Below are 12,589 nucleotides of genomic sequence, written 5' to 3' on the forward strand. Positions count from 1 at the left end.
AGTAACGTAAAGGCGTTACTAAGTAGAGCTAAGAGTAATTTAGTAATAGAGTTAATAGCTAGAATACTTTTAAAGACGTACTTTAGAGCTTAAGAATAAGCTCTCTCTATAAGAGAGAGTAATATAATAGTCTAGCTTAGTATTTACTAGAGTTATATAACTTTACCTAAGTTATATAATCTTATCTAGCGTCTTAGCGCTTAGCTCTCTATATATAGAGAGCTCTTAGAGTATTCTTCTACTTCTTATCTTTAGATAGCTAAATTTAACTTAACCTACTCTACTTATCGCTCTTATTCTTATAGCTCGTAGAGACCGTATTGCTAGCAATTAACTTATCTAGCTAGGTATTTTAGAGCTCGACGTATAGTAGTAGAGATCGCGAAGCTAGCTCTTATAGTTAGCTCGTTAGTAGAGTATATAATTATATTATTTCTACTTAAGATTTCTATAGTTTTATCTAAATATTCTTCTATTCTCTAATAGTCTACTATTCCTGCATGCAGTACTATCTTATTATCTACTATAACTGCCGTAATGCTTCTTTTTCTACTCCTAGCGAGTCTTACAACCTTTGGATCTTCTACAGCCGATACAATATCCTGGAAGTTCTTGTTAGCCATTACGCCGTCGCGCTTATATGAATAAAGGCTAACAAGAACAGTAATTAGAGTAAAGAAGTTGGCTAGAGCGTAGGGTACGAAGAGACCGTGCGATTTGTAGTCGTAACGATTCACTAAGCGGGTTGAATTAATGGAGACCGCTTGAGTCTGACTAGCAGGCGGAATATCAGCGGACAGAGATAAAAAGGATCGAAACAGTGAAGGAAAAGTGAAGGCTCACGTGAGCAGCGGATTCCACATCAGCCCAATACTGATGTTAAAGCTCAACTCCTCGATCAAGACATCCAAGGTTCTGTTCCTGGCCATACTCTTGTCTTTCAGTCTCTGGTCGCTTAACGTTCCGTTCCCCTCTGGCGTCTTATAAAGGCGTCTTTCCTCATCCAAGTCAAAGAATGCGTCTAGGTCTAGACTCCCCAGTAGGCTCGTGCGCATGATTTGGGATCCAAGCACCCCGAACTGAGCCGCGCCCGAAGGCGTTGACGAAGGCGACGACTCGTTGAAGGCAGTATTGACATACCAGGAGAATTTACCGACGAGCTGATCAGCCAAGGCCACCATGAATGCGGAGTATGCGTGTTGCGCCATGTTGGACACCGAGGTCCGGTTATCGTCGGGATAAGGAATTACTTCGTTGACGCTGTACGAGCCCGTGATGTTTTGGAGGCCGTGGTCTCGATCGATGCGTAAGTTGTAGGTGGCGTTGTGCAGACGGCAGACTTGGAAGTAGCGTTCCTTAACCCCCACACCCAAAGCGTTCAAAGTTGGCCGTAGGAAGGTCATCCACAGCTCATTGGTAGCATTCCAGTAAGACTGTTGCCGGGGTGTGGAAACCGGTACAAAGTCTCCCGACTGGTTGAATGTAGGTACAAAGCTGTAGTAAACATTGTCCGTTTCGATAATTCTTCCATCTCCATCTGACATCTCTTCTCGCAAAGATTGAGCGATCAGCTGGACTGCAGAAGTATTGGCGTCGAGGCATTTCACTATCGGTGCGAAAAACTTGATCGAGTGTGTAGAATGGTTGTAGGGCAGGTTTATCGGGAGAATATCGCCAAGAGACGCAGTAGCCGTCGCTATAAGGCTGAGGATGGTACGCGGCCCTGTAAACGTCCGACTAACGTCGTCCACATACTGGGTCGTGCCGCGCCGCGCTGGAGGTGAATAAGCGTACTTGTGGCCCACGCTGCTGTTCGCGATGCTCGGATAGGGCATCAGTGCGTTCACCTCCGCAATGTTCGTGCTCGGATAGACGAAGAGGGTGGCCGGTGTGAAGAAGGGCGGCAGGAGGAGCGTCCTAGGCCTATGTTAGCGATTCATGTTGGAATAGCTCTGATGCCACAGGTCCCGCAAATTGCTGACCCAATTGTAAAGTCACGACAGGACGCCGTGACTATAATGGTTGACTCCGAGACACGATGTAAGACACAACGTAAGGGACACAGTAAAGCGCGAAAATTTCGGAACGAAACCCAGCGTCGTACCATGCAAAGCCAGCCATGACCCATCCGACTCGTAGCTTTCGCAGCATCTCGAGATTTAAGAGCGACAGCACCGAAGTGTCGGCCCCGAAAGCAGCGTTCAGAGCACCAACCGTCATCTCCTTCCTCTTCAATGTTCGCCAAAGCCACTGGGTGTAACTGATCCAGACACTCGCAGCCAATGTGATCTGAGCGAGGAATGCGAACGCCGTACCGAATCTGGGCACCGTCAGCTCCACTTCACCATAGCCTAGGAAGGTTGACCAAGTTGTGACAACGTGATATTAGTAGCGAAGCATTTGACATTGGCAACATCTCATGCGCTCCGAAGACGGCGCTCTAATGCGTCTCTTCGCCGGATCCTGACTGGAAATGCGTTAGGAGACACTTACCTTATCTTCTCCTCCTGTGCGTCCGGCCCACCCACAATCTTCCCTCTGAGCCGGGGATAGAAGATGCAGTGCGCGAGGCTGAATGCCAAGCCAGCGATAAAAGACGTCAACATCAACAGTGGCGATTTCCATCTGTAAATGTGTCGCTTCTGCCACCCTCCTGGCACCGGGTCGGGCAGGTGTAGATTGTTACAGGACGCTTTCACCGTATCCGCACCTGGGGGAATAACGGGCGACGAGGAACTACTAGCGACAGCAGTAATCGTAGTACCGGACAAGGATCCGCTCTTCTCTCTTTGCGCATGGTCCATTTCCACGACTGTGGCGTGCGAGGTTTTGGGGCTGGCCTCCATCGGCGACATGGATTGGTCGGCAAGATTGAAATAAAGACGCTGTCATAGGCGTATCGTGCTTCGTCATGATGAGTGGATAGAACAGTATGCAGGTGTTTGGTGGGTTGGATATATATATGTTGGACGAAAGTCGGAGATGCGTTCAGCCTTGGGCTCCCGACGAGGCAGCGAGGCAACGAGAAGCGTACGATTGCGGTGACCTGATAGATGGATTAATTGCGCAATGGCATGGGGAAGCGAGTAGCGTTATCGATAGCGACGCCCTGCCCAGCATATGCAGATAACGGTTCTTGTCAATGGAGTGGTGTTAGGCGGGTTGATAGATGATTGACAGGGGATGAATGTGCTCCGCCACCGCCACATTTGAACCCTCAAGCACGCAACCATGGAAGCTAGAGGGGAGCCTTGGAAATACGGATGCTGCGGGGTGGTCATTGGAATGTAACCAACCAGAGTCATGGAGTAGAGAACGTGGTAGGCGCAGTCTGCTACCTTGAGAAGGCCCGAGGGTTGCATCCGTTGAGGCACGATACGAGTGCAGCGACCCGAGTTGCTTAAACTCTAGACTTGTGACGTTGGAAAGGGTGCGATCGAAAGACCAGACAAGGCAGAATACATAGCTCCACCTTCCTAGCCCATTTCGGTGGAATCGCGTTGAAGGGCGCTGACCCAGTTCTTCCAGTCCAAGTGCCTCGTGCGACGCAGATGTGGGCTATGCTGACTCAATGCCCGGGGGCCCGCCTCATCACTACCTAGTAGCAGACCCTAAACCTCCCATCAAGATCCTCGTGGTGCAAGCCAAGACGGGCCAAAAACCCTCCCGGGGGGCGTTGAATACTGGGAGCCATCCACTTTTCGGCGTGCAAATAGCCCACTACCACGGTGATAGCGCAGAGCATTATGTAAGGGTGACAATCCCGGTGCTGATCTAGCGCAGCTACTCCGGGCTGGTGTTCGATATGAGCTTGTCTAGAGACGAGAGGGACTGCCCGCGATCAGCGTCGGCTTGGAGCGTGATGGTGAAGTTGGGGTGGGCCGCTTTGAGCCGCAGGAGTGATAGGAAGTCTGTGTCGTGGGGTTTAGAAACGTAGACTGTCATGCCACCAACGCAGCCTTGGAATGCTTCGAAGCATTCCTTCTCCGTCTTGCCCGGCTGCAGCACGAAGCAGTGTACGTACTTCTCCACAATGGTCAGGTCGACGACGTGCTTGCTGAGCCACCAGTTGCAGAAGTCGGAGCGGATCTACTTACAGGCCTGCGTGAGGGCGAGAAAGGGTATCGGGGTGGGCGTCGAGGGAGAGTCTGCATCGTGGCTGTTAAGCCAGCGACGTTCGCGGCGGGGGAACAGAGGCCGGGTAGTGAGCGTGCGCGTCACATGCTCCAAAGCGAATTCGTAGACGCGGTTTTGGAGCTCCCCCGGGAGGTCGACGAAGCGAAAGACGACGCCGGGGTTTGCTGTAGCGTTCTGACGCTGGCGCTGAGGCGGGCGAGGGCGCAGCTCCTGGGCTCGGTGGGCTGCGGACGCTTGCGCTTTGGTGCCCTGGGCATTCTTAGTGATGTCGCTGAAGCGTAGCCAACTCTCCTTACATGATTGCCGTTGTTGCGTGGGGAGAGCAGACCGCCGTCCTAGGTGGCCCGTGGACGCGTCGCCGCGACCATTCCCGATTGGGCGATTCAGTCCCGTGACCGCGCGATCAAACAAGCGAACAGCTCCTTGATCGCGTCAGTGGTGAAAGTGCTTCACAGGTCAACGAGCGTCCACTGTCGCACAGTCTGGAGAAGATGGGATGGGCATGGTGATGGCGACCAGACGCCAGCAACACACGACCATCAACCGTGGCTGTGCGAAACACCAACGCAAAGCGAAGGGCAGAAGCAACAAGAATACAGGATTCGATCAGATCCGACTTGTCTGGCCATTGATAAGTAAAGCGAAATGCGGAACAGGAGGCATGTGGAATATCTCGGTATTGTAAACACTATACATCCTGACCTGCGAGGAGCCGCCGTCCCACATCCGCTGCCATCACCAGACCTTCTTCATCGTGCACTAACCAGCACAGCCATAAGTCTCCGGCTCTCTGCAAACTTTTTCATCAAACACAGTTGACTTTCGGATAGTCACAACCTCCCAATACGGCTCCTCCTCGTACTCAGCCGGCGTGCCCCCCTGGGCCTTAGCGCAAGCCTGGCCGCACTTCTCCGGATGACCCCTATGGACCGCAATTCCCCGAGGACATACGTATACCTTTCGCACTCGAGGTACAACATGGCGCTCATAGTCCTCGTTCATCGTGTAGTATTCGGGGTCAACGTCGTCGAGCTCTCGCGCCACTGGTGGATGAGCCCGTACCGTCACAGCCTTCAAGTATTGCTTCTCCTTGATCCAATCTCCAAGCTTTCCGACTCGGAAATCGAAAGCTTCCCGTTCAAGGCGGTTGTAGAGATCATAATCGAAGCCCTTCGCCGTATCCCAGAAGAGAGGATAGACATTGGGACGTCTCATGAAGCGAAGCAGATGCTCCCATAGGTCTGGATCCGCGTCCACGAAGTATGCCCCATTTGTGTCAAGAGGCCATGGCCAGCGTCCTTCAAGGTAAGGTTCGAACCATTTGGCTTCGGCAAGAGTTGTCGTCCGGGTCGAGAATATCCGGCCGCCGACGTTGAGCTTGATGATCGGTGGCATTGCATTGAAGGGATCCCCATGGCTTTGATGACGATTCTGGTCTGCTTCTGCAGTAACTTCCGACGGTGCATTGCTCAGCACTTCGTCACGAGCGGGCTCTTGCCATTCCTGGGCTCTTGGAACTTCGCCAAGAGGACCTCCGAATATGGACGCCGGGGAGTTCACCTCGGCTGGCTGCTCTTCTCCACTGGGAGCCTGGTAGGCAACCCCATTGATGCTTTCCGAAGCCGTACAGTTTGGCATGGTGAACCGCGGCCCTATGAGTTGGATACCACCGTCCATGACTAGCGGCTGGTTCACGGGGAAGAAGTCCTGCTTTATACGCGCCCCGCGTTGTTGTTTTTATTTGTCATGAAAACGACAATGACCCTCTTCTCGCTGCTTCGGGGTACTTGTTTGACAGTTGATCTTGTAATGGTTAGGGCCCTACGCTTGACCGTCCTTGCTTGCTTATAGGTAGCGTGACGTTTGTCGGCAGGGGATGTTCTAGAAGAAGCAACATGGCTAATCTCTATTCTAGGAGTACAGCTTTCCCGCGGCATCTCACAGGGGCCTATAGCTCGATGAATTGCTACAGGTCCCCAGACGACCTCGGCTACACTCCCGGGCTGAGATTTCCCTATGTACGCAATGGGAGACTACGATAGAGTGGAAATAGCTCGCAGCCGCTATCTGACCGATTGTACACCTTCATTCGAAAACGTTTCTAACTCAAAGTCCTCTAATCACAGCCGTTTCGTTGTCCTGTAGTATCGGTTCTTTGCTCTAGTACTCGTATAGCCTATCGTTGTCAATATCTTTGAAGCTGAGCATGTCGATGCATGGGAGCGCTCTGAACGTGTCCGAAAATTCAGCGACGACCCATGCGTGCATGTATCTCGTCCGGGCTCTAGCGGGGACGACGCTAGGTGTGTGAATCGGACTGACTCCGATCATGAGGACATGGCTGATGTACGTTGCTATCGTGAGAAGTCCGAGTCGGGTCTATCAAGCATTAGTATACTGCCACTATATTGCCCGAGAAGTAACTCACTCGCCTTTATTGGGTGGCGACAGCAAGCCCAAATCAAGAATCGATAGTGTAAGTGAGAAAACGCAACGATCGGTCGATGCAATATCGTCGATCCTTTTTAAGGAGTCACTGTAGTAATGAAGCTGACGTTTTGTGGATGATCGGATGCCCCACCATGAACGTCAAATCAACAAAGGCCCCAACATGCCGAAGCCCTTTGTTGTAAGATTTTCCATATACGATATAATTCTTAGGATAGGTATATGGCTCCCAGAGGTGAAGAGAAAATGCTCAGACACTCTATCCTCACGAGATCCCGGACATTATTCCTGTCATGCCATGCCTAAGGATGCATATTCCAACCCTCTATTCGAACCCCCAAACACACGTTTTGCCCATACAGATCCAGGGGTCGGAAAGTGGAGCAACGAAAGCCTCGCAAGTAAAATCGAGCCGGACACTGGAGGTCTATGCGGGGTAGGAACCCTGAAAACCTGTACGGCCGCCCGTACCGTCTTTTCTGCGGTCTACTCTCCCACCCCTACGGTCTACTCTTTACGCTTAGCCAATATCGGCACCAATTCAATTATGCACACCTTCAGCTCCTGTAGATGCCCGTTCTCCTCGTTTAGCGCATCTCGCTCGGTCTCCACCTTCTTTCTCTTCTCGGCCTCTATCTTGAGCTTCCTCTTCAAATCCTCCGCCTCGCTCTCAAAAGCAAGTCGCTTGGCATCGGACTCTGTCAGCTCTGAGATTGCAAACTCTGCGTTCTGTTCCCACTCTTCCTTCAGCTTCTTCAGTGCAGCTTTGTCTAGCTGGAGTTTTGCAGTCTCGGAGAACTTTTTGTTCTCGGCCTGCAATTGCTCGTAGTCTTCGTCGGAGTATTTGCCACGGACTTTCTCGACAAACTTTTGGAGGTGGCAGAGCTAGACATTGTCAGTATTGATAATAAGTTGCGAGGGGGGCAGAGGAGTCCAGTGCATACACTGTCGTCCATGTTCTGCCGCTTGGGAGCATCTGAGGAGGGGTCAGCATACATGCTTCTTAAGCGCCAATTTAGTAGACACTTACGCTCCTGCCCCTCCCCGGTGACGCTTGGAACTCTCGACCTCTTTGCGCTTGGCTGATCCGTATGGACTTCCGCGATCTGCTCGGAAGGAGTCGAGGAACCGCGCGTAGAGGAGACGCGCAGGGTTGGGGCAGGATACAGGTTCTTAGGTGAGTTCCTGAGACCGGGGCTCATCGTTGCTTGAGCGGAAGGAGCTAGTGTATCCATGCTGTTTGTCCGAATAGCATTTTCTGCCTGCTCCTCCCTCATGGCTGATCTCTCCATAACTGTTCCTTGCTTGCCACCGCCGTCTTTCGTGGACACCTTCAACCTTTGGCCAGTAGTTGGGGCTGGAGCGGCCTTGACTGGCGGGTTTACCGACGCCGTGCCTGCTGCTTTTAGTGTTATAGAGTCCCGTGTTGGCTTTCTGGTGTCTGCTTTGGCGGCGCGAGCAATTGCCCTCGCAGGCACGCGTGAGAATTCGGACGCCGTCGACGGGAAGAAAGAGCCTGCCAATGAATTCCTTCTCCAAGAAGTAGAACAAGGTCACGATTCTAACTCTCTCGATGAACGTGCGATTCTGGGTGTTGAATACGCTTTTGAACGGCTCGATATACTCAACATTTTCAAGCTCGGCGCGACTTAACTTCCGGTCCTTGTCCTTGATGAAGTGGCCGACGGTATCGATATGGGGGTTGGTGTGAGGGCTGTTGACATGTGCATGAGCCTAGACGGGGAAAGACGAGTTGGCCTGCTTGAAAGTGCCTATCTGTAATCCGAGACGTGTAGCATCCTTGAGCGAGGCCGCCGGCTTCTTCGACGTGTCTCTGGTGACCATAGTACTGGCATGGGGCAGATATAGGAAATTGCCCACGTCTTTGGCCGCTCGTATTTCTTGTAGGAGGGTGTCGTACGTGAAGGATAGTGGGGGAGTTGACTCAGTATTGGGCGCAGCCGCCGAGGGCATTGTGGCCATATCTGATCTAGTCGCAAAGGAGAAGCCGGTGAACTTCTGATGACGGTGGAAAGGGAGGCCAAGTTTACCCTGCAGGTTGGCTACATTTGTAGAGGTAAGGTAAGCGAGTCCGAATGCTGTAAGAGAGAGGCGTGGGTTGAAACATAAAGGACTTTGATAGAGAAAGAGAGACCTGACCGTTAGAATGGAGCAGGTAGGCAGTCGAGGTGAGAAATCATCTTCAGATCTCCCAATGCTGCCGATAGCATGCTACCTGCATCAAAGTGGGGTTCATTTGAAGGTTAGAGGTACGGTCTTCAACGTCAGTGCGAACCTACCGCCACACGCCCCGCTCACTGACCTCGCCCCTTCCAGGCCCTCTACTGCGGCACATCATCCCTATAACACTCCCACCCACCCTCCCCACCATACCCAGTCCATCGACCTCCCCCGGGCCACCTCTCATCCCACTCCAACTTTTCCTTCCCGAGCCCAATCTTCCCCTTCTCCACCATCCAGCAGTCAATGCATATTTCATCACTTTTTCCAACACGGTCAATAGGAAATGCACAGTGCCGCGGTATCGGGCTGTGTTGAGCCTTCTCACACAGTGTGAAGGGGTGGATGTTGTCGAGAAGGGTGTGGCCTTGGGGGCAGGAGTATTCGATGTAGTTGCGGTAGCACATTCAGAGTGTTGATTTTCGGAGTCGGATATGGAGGTCCATGTATGTGTAAAATAGGAGGGGGTTGAGAAAGCCGGGGAGAAATGTATGTATGGAAAGAATAGCGGTGGATTGGGCATGCGACATAGGATGCGAAACATGACGCTGGTGAAGATTAAGAGCCTTTGGAAATTGACGGAAAACAAAGGGCGGAACGGATCTAGAGAGGGGAAGGAAGATATAGGCATGCTGTGACAGTGTACTCCACCTTGACGTTGGGACGTCGTTTAGAAGGCAGATGAATCATGCAGTGTGAAAGTGGGGCGAGAAGTATCGGATCAAGGTAGCGCCGTTGAGCAGTTGGAGCTGCTAGGATGTGTATCAGCCGGGTATGAATTGCAAGACAAGCACTACCTCGGTGCTATCTGTCGTCGATTCCCAAACGCCTGACGCCTTTCCGATAACCCCCGCCTCTTCACTTCTTCTTGCCTTGTGCCTCGGTGTCACTCAGCTCGCGGATGAATACCTTGATGACACCATCTGGCACGTCGTCCACGCCGTCCTCGAAACCTGGGCTTACGCCTACTGCCACGTACTTCCCGTCGGCGCTAAAGGAGATGGTCTGTACGCTTGCTGGGAAGCGCTGATACTGCCTAATCCTCCTCTTTGCCACTCCGTCCCACAGCGCTACAACTCCATCGCCGCCGCCTGATGCGAATGTACCGTGAAGAGGGTGAAATGCTAGGGCATGGACCGGATATACGATATCTTGGCCTTCGACGTTTTGTCGGTGGCACTTGAAGGCGTATTTTCGCGCTTGCGATTCCTCGCTTGGGTCGAACCACTCCACGGCGACTCTTCCTTCAATGCTAGAACTTGCATAACCTGCGTCGTTTGGCATGCAGGCCACCGCGCGTGTCATGTACTTCATGCTGCTCTCTCTCTGCTGCCATGGCTCCACACTGACATGTCCGCCCTTCTGTGCAGCCTTGGCTAGCGCGTCCAGCTCGTAAATGTTGACGGCGCGACTGGCCATTGCGACGAGGAGTTTGGTGGGCGATGCGGAGAGCGAGAATGGTTTCGAGGGGAGTGAGATTGTGCTGAACTCGCCGGGGTGCGCCAGGTCATGAAGATGGAGGGTGGAGTCCCATGATGAAGAGACGAGGAGGTTGTGGGGGGCGGAAAAGAGGACATTGCGCACGCCGGCGGCGTGTGTGGACAGCACCGTCTGGGCGCCGCTCGCGAGATCGACGCGTCGGACCTCCCAGTCCAGGCCGCAGCTGAAGGCTTCGTTGTCGTCGCGGCCGAAGCATACGTCGAGCACGGGAGCGCGATGCTCGAACTTGTCGAGCAGCTTGCCGCCGGGCTCGGCGAGCGTGTCGTAGAGGTAGACATGGCGATCCCACGACGAGACGAGGAGGCGCGATGACGACGTGGGCGCGAACTTGACGGCGGAGATGGGGTCGGTGGGGTTCTGGGCGAGCTCGAATTGGCCTGGGGAGAGGTCAGCGACTGCACGGGGCCTATTGAGTTGGGAGACGCATTGGGCGGGACTCACTGGACATGGTGGCGACACGCTCTTTGGGGGTGGGCGTCTTCTAAAAAGCCTGAGCTCGAGGGATGAATAAAATTACAAATAATAGAGAACTTATCTTATTATTTGTATTAGGAACACGGGAGGGACCTCCGGCGCGCCTCCGCAAACAAACAGCGGCGGCGGCGGCGGCGAATGGTTTCTCCGGCCCGGCCGAAGCTACCCAGCTACCCACCCCCGCGCCCTCTGCAGCTCCATTCACCCACCATGCCGTTCGCGCAGCTGGTCATCGGCCCGCCCGGCGCGGGCAAGTCGACGTACTGCGATGGCATGCAGCAGTTCATGGCGGCCATCGGGCGCAAATGCTCCGTCGTAAACCTCGATCCCGCAAACGGCCATAGCTCGTATCACCCGGCCTTGGACGTCAGAGACTTGGTCACAATAGACGACATCATGGAGCAGGAAGCGCTTGGCCCAAATGGCAGTATTCTGTACGCGCTGGAGGAGCTGGAGCACAACTTCGACTGGCTAGAGGAGGGCTTGAAGCAGCTCCGAGGTCCGCGACCACCAACGGGGTGTGGCAGCGACAACAAACGCTGATGGCATGGTAGATGACTATATCCTGTTCGACTGCCCTGGCCAGGTCGAGCTCTTCACGCACCATTCCTCGCTGCGGAACATCTTCTTTCGCCTTCAAAAACTGGGGTATCGAGTACTCTCTCACCACTCGTGCTCGCCGCCACCTGCTGACCCCTACTAGCTAGTCGTCGTACACCTCACCGACTCCATCGTGCTCTCGCGACCCTCTCTATACGTGTCCTCGCTGCTGCTTGCGCTGAGAAGCATGCTGCAGATGGATCTCCCGCACCTGAACGTGCTCACCAAGATCGATAACCTGAGGAATTATGGGAATCTGCCCTTCAACCTGGACTTTTACACCGAGGTGCAAGACCTCAACTACCTGTTGCCGCATCTGAATCGGGAACAGACCTCGGGCATTCCAGGGCCGACGTCGGGCTCCCCTGAAATCAATCGCAACATGGACGTGGACGTGGACGAGGACGAAGGCGAGCCCGCCTCCAAGTTTGCCGCGCTGAACAAAGCTATTGTCGAACTGGTCGAGGACTTCGCGCTCGTCGGGTTCGAAACTCTCGCAGTCGAAGACAAAAAGAGCATGATGACTCTGCTCCGCGCTATCGACCGAGCGGGTGGCTATGCGTTCGGCGGCGCTGAGGGCGCGAACGACACGGTGTGGCAGATGGCCATGCGGCAAGATGCTGTGACCATGGATGCAAGAGACGTGCAGGAGCGGTGGCTGGATCGGAGGGACGAGATGGACGACGAGGAGCGGCGGGCGTGGGCGGAGGAGAGCAAGGAGATGGTGGACGCTCCAGGAAGCGGGGCCGCAAGGGGACCCGCGGGGCGCCGCGATGGGAAGAAGGGCTCCAGGGCAGGTGCAGAGCGGGAATCTGACGACGAAATGGGGGATCTAGAAGAAATGAGGAAGTTCATGGAGAACCACGAGGGTAGCGGGGTCAGCATGGTGAGGAAATAGAGCCGGTGACTGGCGCGCGGGGGCGATGCTTGGGACAAAGCGATACCACAATTGCAATGGAAGATTGATTCTACTTCATCTCATCTGTCTCGAGTAGCAGAAGGCAGTGATGGGGTTGTGAATGGGCGCCAGCCTTGGGTGTTGCTGCACCGTCGCACGGCTCCCAGCGCGCGCACTCGGACGCATATAAACCCCAGAGCCTCCACAGCCAGTGGATCCTCGCTTCTTCATATCCAACTTTTAAGCTCCGATATCTCTGACGTGAACAGAATCAAGCGACTGACGGTAGGG

At 53.7% G+C, this 12,589-nt stretch overlaps 5 protein-coding genes across 5 annotated transcripts; 1 reads left to right on the forward strand and 4 right to left on the reverse strand.

Annotated features, from left to right (window-relative positions):
• Positions 1-487: 487 nt before the first annotated feature.
• Positions 488-2,855, reverse strand: BU26DRAFT_504784 (uncharacterized protein; the record flags this gene model as incomplete). The annotated part of the gene is made up of 5 exons (XM_033826799.1): positions 488-490; positions 570-774; positions 844-1,917; positions 2,105-2,320; positions 2,494-2,855. The coding sequence occupies 5 exons, from the start codon at positions 2,853-2,855 to the stop codon at positions 488-490; spliced, it is 1,860 nt and encodes a 619-aa protein (XP_033683609.1).
• Positions 2,856-4,896: 2,041 nt separating this feature from the next.
• Positions 4,897-5,681, reverse strand: BU26DRAFT_483471 (uncharacterized protein; the record flags this gene model as incomplete). Its single annotated transcript, XM_033825813.1, has 1 exon — positions 4,897-5,681. The coding sequence occupies exon 1, from the start codon at positions 5,530-5,532 to the stop codon at positions 4,897-4,899; it is 636 nt and encodes a 211-aa protein (XP_033683610.1). The 5' UTR covers positions 5,533-5,681.
• Positions 5,682-6,872: 1,191 nt separating this feature from the next.
• Positions 6,873-8,285, reverse strand: BU26DRAFT_302141 (uncharacterized protein). Its single transcript, XM_033821800.1, has 3 exons — positions 7,616-8,285; positions 7,530-7,561; positions 6,873-7,470 (listed from the first exon to the last, which is right to left on the reverse strand). The coding sequence occupies exons 1-3, from the start codon at positions 7,875-7,877 to the stop codon at positions 7,093-7,095; spliced, it is 672 nt and encodes a 223-aa protein (XP_033683611.1). The 5' UTR covers positions 7,878-8,285; the 3' UTR covers positions 6,873-7,092.
• A 1,399-nt stretch (positions 8,286-9,684) lies between these two features.
• BU26DRAFT_504787 (WD40 repeat-like protein) lies at positions 9,685-10,774 on the reverse strand (the record flags this gene model as incomplete). Its single annotated transcript, XM_033826800.1, has 2 exons — positions 9,685-10,703; positions 10,768-10,774. The coding sequence occupies 2 exons, from the start codon at positions 10,772-10,774 to the stop codon at positions 9,685-9,687; spliced, it is 1,026 nt and encodes a 341-aa protein (XP_033683612.1).
• A 229-nt stretch (positions 10,775-11,003) lies between these two features.
• On the forward strand, positions 11,004-12,436 carry BU26DRAFT_483476 (uncharacterized protein). The gene is made up of 3 exons (XM_033825814.1): positions 11,004-11,299; positions 11,355-11,455; positions 11,504-12,436. The coding sequence occupies exons 1-3, from the start codon at positions 11,011-11,013 to the stop codon at positions 12,296-12,298; spliced, it is 1,185 nt and encodes a 394-aa protein (XP_033683613.1). The 5' UTR covers positions 11,004-11,010; the 3' UTR covers positions 12,299-12,436.
• Positions 12,437-12,589: the final 153 nt, after the last annotated feature.

Source organism: Trematosphaeria pertusa (assembly GCF_010094035.1).
Source record: "Trematosphaeria pertusa strain CBS 122368 unplaced genomic scaffold BU26scaffold_7, whole genome shotgun sequence".
Lineage (NCBI taxonomy): Eukaryota > Fungi > Ascomycota > Dothideomycetes > Pleosporales > Trematosphaeriaceae > Trematosphaeria > Trematosphaeria pertusa.